We start from the raw sequence: 9,235 nt of genomic DNA on the forward strand, positions 1-9,235 counted from the left end.
CATCTTTAGTACGTCCAATTTTCGTATACTATACTCATTTGGAATATAACATGATTTATAAGGCTTTATTGTTACAATAAAGAAACTTATTCCATCATGTATGCGCTGTTCATACATTTTCTCGTCATCGTGGTGTATGGATTATTTTAGGAATCTAGAATTAGTAATTATGTTCTACTCCAATGCTCTGCTCTGCTTTATTTCAGATGATCCTTTTACTGGTTATCAATATAAAAACAACATTCGCATACCATAGAAATTGGGGTCCAATACTCCCTCCATTCACACCAGGTCCTATCCCCATTGATACAGAATGTGATGGAACCCGACTATGCCTCGAAATACCTTCTAGAAAGATCTGCAAGGAGAAGCTATCACAACCACTTATACCCTGGTTACCGATACCCTGGTGGTACTTCTTCTGCCAAATGATTACGGGACCCAGAACTGGGTTTCCATTGAAAACAACTTCAAGTACTATACAGCCGTATTTCAAAAAGGCTATAGAAGAATTGGCAGAGTTCAAGAAAAATAGAAGATTCTCGAAGAACTGGAGTTTTAAAGGAAGTAATGTAAAGCTCTAATAACGTTATTTGTGTATTTTGTGTGTGTGTATCATTATGTTGAAACTCAAATGAATACAATTTTATTTTCAAGATGTAGTTCTACGCTTAAGAATTGTTTTTCTGGTATACCAGCAGCCAGCTGCTTCTCAATTGACAGAATATTTTATATGGTGGGTTCATAGACCAAGAAGCTTATATCTGATTCAGACGCTTGCGTTCAAACTTTGAACTTCAAAGTGACATTCAACGAGCACAAACACGGGCACTAGCATGTTGTTTGTGCATGCGCCCGTGTTTGTTTGTTTGTTCAGTAAGCGCACGGCCTGCCGGGCTACTTGTCGGGCTGCTTGCCAGGCTGCTTGCCACGCGTCTGAACGTACCATTATATTATAAATTATTAAAGGTAAAGATAAACAAATTAAAGGTAAACTATATCGTTTCTAAAATTATCTGTCATAACAAATAGACAGAAATCCACGTTCAAAATTACTCTGAATATATTTAAAGAAACATGAATACTTTAAAAATATTATTCAAAGTTTAATAAACTTCCCAAATATACTTTTAATTGTTACCGAAATACAATTGAAAGTTGCCAACTTCAATATTTATGTTCCGTCTCTTATTCCTCATATTATACAATACGTTTCTTAAACTTGATATATTTTAAGAAATGTTGAAATAAGTGAACATTATTTTAAATAAAGATCATTTGCATACCATTTTTGTTCTTTTTTAAAGTTGTATCGTTGTGAATTGTAATGTGAATGTTGTATTATTGATCCAATTTTCAATGTTTGTTTGTAAATACTGTTATATTCGAAAAAATAGGGTGAAATATAGTAATAATATAATATGTATTCATTAAAGAGAGCAATAAAATAACGATGTAGCGTATTTTCATACATTTTATTTTTCTTAATGTCCTTATGAAATTGCAATGAAAGTGTAGGACAAATTTATTATACCGACATGATACCGACTGAAAAATATGTCACGAAACTATAGTACAAACAAATAAATAATTAAGCGCCTGTAAGAAAAATTGAGTAAATAATATTATGTATCTTTATTCAGTAGGTACTTATTTCAACTCAGTAACGATGTCTGTTTATAAAATTTAATAAACTATGTTTATCGTCAATGAGTCTAAACTTATTTTAAATCATAATACAATTCTATACATTCTCGGTAATAAAAATTCTAATAAAAATTGAATAAAAATAAGCGCCTGATAAAAAACATTTTCAATTTATTGAGAGCGGTTTTAAAACATAAGAAATGAAATTCATTGATTGTATTCAAGATAAAATGAAACAATTTTTATTTGATTAAAGCGCTTAATAAATATTTCAAACACAATTACTGGATTTGTCATAATAATGTAAACGGCTATTACCTATATTTTTATGTTAATTGGATAATTAAACGCCTAAACTAAAAAAGTTGTAAATCTACACCTATCAAATATTATCGTGAGAATGTATATCCAGGTAAATTGATTCTCTTTTTATGATTTTTTATTAATTTCTTCATATGGTAGCTGTTATGTAGGAAACAATATGTTTATGTTTATTCCTTACTTTAATTAATGTTTGAAGTATTTTAGATTTCATTTTATGATTATTTTTTCGTGTGAAAATTGTGGAAGCTAATATTTTTCATTTTACAAGTTTTCAAGATTGAGTCAAAAAGGCGGGAAATTCCAATGTGCTTCCATTACTAAAGAATATGGTTTATAATGATTCGTACCTGTTCACAGGTTATGATATTACTATCATGTCTACACATTGCAATGCTTCGACGGTTATCTGCTAACAAATTACGATACACCCATCCAAGACCATCCATATTCCCCGATTTACAAGGAAATTCACCTAACCTCAAAGTACCAAATAAGGACTTCTGCACCTTCATGGCGTCAAATAGCGCGGGAAAATCCTTAGTGTTGCCATGGTGGTATTATTATTGCCAGGATCTAAGAGAGCAAGAAGAAAAAAAGGTTAATCCAAATAATATTTATTTACCATTATACAGTGCTATTGTAGAAAAAGTTCAATGGTACAGGAGAAATGGTATTTTTGAACCGTCTAAGAAAAATCCTGTCCATAAAATTCGAGTGTAGTTTTCAAAGAATTTGATTTCGGGACTGAGAAGTTAGATATTCAGTTATTTATATATTTTCATGAGATGTTAATAAAGTCCTATTTTATTATTGTAGTTTTTGTTCTATTTTGATCAAGTATGTGCAAGAACGAACTTTAGATATAAATATTTATCAGGCGATTCTTTTAGTTTGGGAAAGAAAAATTAACGTGAAATATTACAATATTTTTATACTAAAATATCGTTTTTATACTGAAACTATTGATAGGGTCTGGGAAAGTGTATCTAGAAAGTGATACGGTAAAATATGTTCAGTATCTATACTTATGTAAGTATGAAATTGTTTGTATCAAGAGCAGAGTTCGTATAAACACTTCATTGTTTGCAAAAACACAAACCCGATATGTTCTGTATTGCATCGAACATTTTGAATCAGAATGCAAGCCTTTCAAGTGGTGCGTATATTTATTTATTTATTATTATTTTATATTAAAATTATGATAATTTTACTAGAGTGCGTGTATTTCGTAATCAGAGGATTACTAGCAATGTTTTCGTTGTAAAGGTAAGTAAACAAATATGAATGAAAATTAAAGTCAAAAATATTTAGTATTATCTTCTATTACGTGTATGTACAAATGGTGTATCTATTTTCAGGCAGTTATATTACTACACGTATCACTTATACTCTGTAGAAAGAGATACAGAGATTCATCATCAGAGGAGAGCATAGAAAACGTCCTATACTATCAAGACTGCCAGCACAAAAAGGATCCCCCAAAGCCCTTGCAGCTCAGAGCGGTGGAACCTACCACGACCACAAAGAAGCCTCAAGAGTGCAAAATGTGTTGTACCATGTGCTGTGGGGATGAGTGCACACAGACAAACTCTGGAAGAACCATGCCAATGAATCAACCGAGACAGCCGTTCCCAGTCCAGCAGCCAAGGAAAATTGAACCTTCTCGACCGACGCGGCCTCGTGCCCGCAACGCACCATTCTTCGCGAGACGCGATCTAGGATTCACAAAGGATAATATAAAGAGCCTTATATCCCAGGATATGGATATACGGAAGATCTTGAAGGACCTCGTACGGGTGACAATGCAGAAGGTGGACTTGATGCAACTGATGAACAGTAGGACGGAGAAACCTAGTGTTTATGAAAATGACTTGTGAATGGTCATGGTCGGTGACTAATGTTGTTAGCTGTTATTAAGAGCGACAGTCGCATGGCTGGTAAAATTATCTTGTTAGACATGTGCTAGACGAGGAAATTTATTCGTAAGTTGGATATAGGAATCGCCTAGTACTTGGTTTAATAGTGTATTAAATCATAAGTTCAATGTCAATTTTGCCCTTATATTATTACTAGGGGTCCGCCCCGGCTTCGCCCGTGGTACATATTTCGCAATAAAAGGTAGCCAGTAAGTAGATGTCCTTTCTCGGGTATCAAAATATCTCCATACCAAATTTCATGCAAATTGGTTCAGTAGTTTAGGCGTGTAACAGACAGACAGACAGACAGACAGACAGAGTTACTTTCGCATTTATAATATTAGTATGGAATATGGATTCAGTTTTCTGACTGTGGTTATATACTACTTTAATTATTTCATTATTAGTAAAATTAATGTTATTTCGCTGTAGTTTTAATACCCCATTTTCCTCTTATCCTATAAAAATGGATTATGTTCAAAAAATAAAACTGAATAGATTTGATAATATTTCTTGTCAAGGATTTATAAAAAAGAATGGAGGCGCCGGGTATCGATCCCGGTACCTCTCGCATGCTAAGCGAGCGCTCTACCATCTGAGCTACGCCCCCGTTAGTAACACATTCGAATTTAGTGACCTAATACCGTTATTTTTTTTTTCAAGTCAAGAGAAGTGAAAGGAAATGAAAAGCCTTAATTGTGTTTTAAGATATGAGGCAATATTTTATAATGAAGGTCATTTGGATAGTGTAAGTATTATGTAACTTAATTGATGAGAATTAGCTATAAATTGTATGTAATATAATCTTGATATTATTTTTAATCTGTTGTCAAAAATTGTGCGTCAAAAGTTCTTTATGTTTACTAAAGGTTTAATAGATGATGTATGAAATATATATATATATATATATATATATATATATATATATATATATATATATTTATATAACACTTAAAGGTGATCTATAAACGCACAGCCCAAACCACTCTACGTATCGGGCTGAAATTTGGCATGCAGGTAGATGTTAGGACGTAGGCATCCGCTAAGAAAGGATTTCCCGAAATTCTTGCGGGAACGGGGAAAAACGGAGATGCACGTACAAAGTCGTGGGCGGAAGCTAGTAAATTATAAAGCCTTTGTTTTGTTACCAGCCCTTTAAAATTAGTACTAGTATTTACTTATACAAACCTAATGTTTGTTGCTCTAATATTTAATGTATAGAATAATAAGCATAAATAACTTTAGAAATTAAATACTTTTTAACGGATTTTAAACGCGATTTATTAATTCTATTATTTTCCCGACGTTTCGAACACTACAGCGAGCGTGGTCACGGGGAGACACATTGAGTCTTAGTTAAAAAGTCTTTAATTTCTAAATGAAATATACTCGCGTAAAATCAAACATCAGATAAATAACTTTTATATGAATAGAAAATATAACCGTTTTGGACACGAAAAAGTAAAAAAATCATAAAAAGTTTGTGCAACAATTATCATGGCTAATTCTAAAATGTCGACGACGTCCTTTGGGATACTAAATATTAACAATATAATGCAAATTTGTGAAATTCACGGAATAATTTCAGTAAATTTCACGCTTTCGTCGACAAACTTTTAAAATCGTGTTAGATTTTTCGCCAAATTAAATAGTTCATTCTGTTGAAATTTAAGGAAAATGTTGTAGATATGTTTATTTATTACTAGCTAGCAGTCAAAGAAAAAACCCGCATAGTTCCCGTTCCCGTGGGATTTCCGGGATAAAACCTATCCTATTTTCAGGGGTAAAAAGTAGCCTATGTCCTTTCTCGAGTATCAAAATGTCTCTATACCAAATTTCATGCAAATTGGTTCAGTAGTTAAGGCGTGATTGAGTAACAGACAGACAGAGTTACTTTCGCATTTATAATATTATATAGTGTATGTGATTAGTGATTACCAAACCAAAATGAGTGTTTTTCTTAAAGTTTAAATATTTAGTTAGTAGACCTAAAATTGGTAACAAAACCAGTATAGGTACATCGAAACTACGGTACACCGTACAACAGTAACAGGAAGGATTTGTATTTTTCTTCTTTTTTTAGTAGGTACGATTCAATTAAAATATGTACAGCTGTTCAACCCATTTAAAGTTGGTTTCTATTTAGTTAACCCAAGCAAATCTATTATCAACAATGTAATCATTATTACTAGCTGTGATTTGTTATCAACCGTTTATTACAATTAGGCATTATCACAGAACTTTTCCATTAAGTACAACCTATATATCCCGCCCCTTTATTTGTAACAATAAAAAGTCAAACAAAATAAAACATGCTGTCGGCCCGCGGCTTCGCCCGCGTTTTCAAAGAAAAACCCCTTATTCATGTGGGATTTCTGGGATAAAAGCTATCCTATGTGTGTGCCAAAATTCATTAAAATCGCTTCAGCAGTTATGGCGTGAAGTATGTAGTAATAAACATTCGCCTTAATAATATTAGTAGGATAAACATTTCAATACGTTGGATATTTAAAATTTACTTTTGTAGTAATTACACACATACTTCTAAAAAACAACTAGCTTAAGACTCTGTCATACATCTCTTATTCGTAATGTTTTGTCCAAAAAATACATTAAAAGGAATTGAACAAATAGATTACAGAATTTACAGTACACTTAATCCCCCTTACATGTCCTGTATGATGAATGCTATTTATTCACTCTGAGGTCCACTAATGTAGTTGTATCTTACAATAATGTTCCATTGTGATAGTAACAAATGATACAGTATTGTCGCCCAGTGTCCAACGTTTAAATTGGACAATGGTACCTTGAAGTATATGTGAATTGTGAATGCATATAATATACTGTCTTCAGAAGCAATTACAATTTAATTGTATCTACGATATGGTTAATCTGTTTCTAAAACTTTCAGGATGCATAAATAACAGGGGATTTTAAATATGAATACAAGATAATCCAATGAGCGTGTTATTTATCTTCGTTTTCTATTGACTGACCGGTAGTTTATTTTGACTGACTGGTTGGCTACGTTGGTAGTGGCCCTGCCTTCCAAGCCAGAGGTAATAATTATTACCAATATTTATTTACTCGTTTGAATTTCCGGACATACATCAAGTCGTAGTGGCCACTGAAACTGAGATTTATTAATCAACCATAAATATAATTTAAACATGATTTCTAAGTTGTTGAAGTGACCATTGAAATATTACATCTGGTTTATTTTCTTTGTATTTATAAATAACGTAATTTAGTGTTTATAATATAAAAAATAAAAATTATGAGTGGCCTTCTTAACCAGCTGTCTTCCATTTACCTAGTTATAGGTATATTAAACAGGATTTTTCATGAAGTTACATATTATTATCTAAATACATATATCAATAATCAATCTTATATGTACATATAATATAACCACTAATATTTATTTTGACTTCAAGTTCGTGTAGCATTAGTCACTTTGACTACAGTATCACAAAGATCCAATGAACCGCTTCAATTGTAAACTGTTCGAATTATCTAAAGTAAATCCACGAAGTTAAATGCATTGTTTCGACGGTAATTTAATTATTTTAGTATACGTAAGTTCCTAGATAGTTAGGTGTTGAAGGAATGAAGCAGATTTTCTGGATTGTATATGAATATCACTACATAGTATAAAACAAAATCGCTTTCTCTGTCCCTATGTCTTTTTGTATGCTTAAATCTATCAAACTACGCAACGGATTTTGATGCGGATTTTTTAATACATAAAGTGATTCAAGAGGAAGGTTTGAGTATATTATTTATTAGGATTTAGACAAAGCGGGCGAAGCCGCGGGCGGAAAGCTAGTATTATATGTACCTAATTTTATTCAAATCTAGCTATAGTCTAAATATTAAGCATGACGAAGTTACAAACAGAATTGATTTGTTAATGTGTTTTTATACAATTACTACGATTGACTATAAAACTTTATAAACTCATATTAAATTATATACGTTGAAAAGTTCTATCAATTTATTACTTCTGAAATCAATAACGAAGTACATTAGGACTATTTTTATACAGTTACTAGCGGTCCGCCCCAGCTTCGCCCGTGGTACATAATAATAGATGTTGGCCGATTCTCAGACTTACCCGATATGCACAGAAAATTTCATGAGAATCGGTCCACCCGTTTCGGAGGAGTATGCAGACTAACATTGTGACACGAGAATCTTATATATAAAAATGAATCGCAAAATGTGTTGGTAAGCGCATAACTCGAGAACGGCTGAACCGATTTCGATAATTCTTTTTTTATTATATTCCTTGAAGTACGAGGATGGTTTTTATGTAGAGAAAACGTAAATATGTACCACGGGCGAAGCCGGGGCGGACCGCTAGTCTTATATATAAAAATGAATCGCAAAATGTGTTGGTAAGCGCATAACTCGAGAACGGCTGAACCGATTTCGATAATTCTTTTTTTATTATATTCCTTGAAGTACGAGGATGGTTCTAATGTAGAGAAAACGTAAATATGTACCACGGGCGAAGCCGGGGCGGATCGCTAGTATTTTCATATTATTTACTATTCATCTAATACTTACATATTCTATTTATATATTTTGCCTAATATAATGTTATCAAAGCATTGATTGCAATATAACAATTGCAATAATTAGGTACTTCATGACGTCACGATAAAAGTCATAATTAACAATTTATTCCCGCCAAAACAATAACGATATCTCGAGGCTGTCAAAAGTTTGTTAGCTTCCAGATTGAAAAATCAAAATAACCTATGGGAATCATTACAGATCTGTGATAACGGCTGTAATTAAAAAGCTTCGAGTGCTTCCTATAATCAACTGAATAACAACTCCATAATCAACTGATTGCAATTTTAATATCTTGAGTGTGTATGGTGTGCGAGCGAGAGGCACATGCGCCGTCTCGCTCCTCCCCTAAACCCTGAAGTCGGTGGTTGAAGTTAGCTTTCTGTGTAGAGCTACGAATGTATAGAGCTGATAGATTTTGTGTTAAAATATTACAGTTTTTATTTATCTTATGTATTGTTAAATCGATAACTAAGTACGTAGTTAGATATTATAATATTTGTGTAAAAGTGTAACCTATGATTAATAAATGCTATTTATTTCTTCATTAGTAATTTAACGTAGCTAAGTATATTACAGATTTGTTTTAAGAACAATCGTAATTGATAACTTCGAGAGAGCCATACATCTATATCATGATGAAATTATAACTAGTACAATGTTAGGGTATATCGTTAAGTGCTATTTAATAATTTTTTGATAAAAAGGGATTGTTATATTTATAAGAGGAGGAAGTATTGATATTGAACGAAAAGATTCAAAAT

At 32.3% G+C, this 9,235-nt stretch overlaps 1 protein-coding gene and 1 non-coding gene across 2 annotated transcripts; one reads left to right on the top strand and one right to left on the bottom strand.

Annotated features, from left to right (window-relative positions):
• Positions 1-3,059: 3,059 nt before the first annotated feature.
• Positions 3,060-4,034, top strand: LOC149908323 (uncharacterized). The gene is made up of 2 exons (XM_090101629.1): positions 3,060-3,127; positions 3,330-4,034. Exons 1-2 carry the CDS (start codon positions 3,110-3,112, stop codon positions 3,846-3,848), a joined length of 537 nt encoding a protein of 178 aa, XP_089957755.1. The 5' UTR covers positions 3,060-3,109; the 3' UTR covers positions 3,849-4,034.
• Positions 4,035-4,424: 390 nt separating this feature from the next.
• On the bottom strand, positions 4,425-4,497 carry TRNAA-AGC (transfer RNA alanine (anticodon AGC)). Its single transcript has one exon. It is a non-coding gene; the product is annotated as a tRNA-Ala (tRNA).
• Positions 4,498-9,235: the final 4,738 nt, after the last annotated feature.

The sequence above is a fragment of the Colias eurytheme genome, chromosome 5, assembly GCF_061535395.1.
Source record: "Colias eurytheme isolate Ceu_HAF_F1 chromosome 5, ilColEury1 Martin Lab GWU primary, whole genome shotgun sequence".
In the NCBI taxonomy this organism is placed as follows: domain Eukaryota; kingdom Metazoa; phylum Arthropoda; class Insecta; order Lepidoptera; family Pieridae; genus Colias; species Colias eurytheme.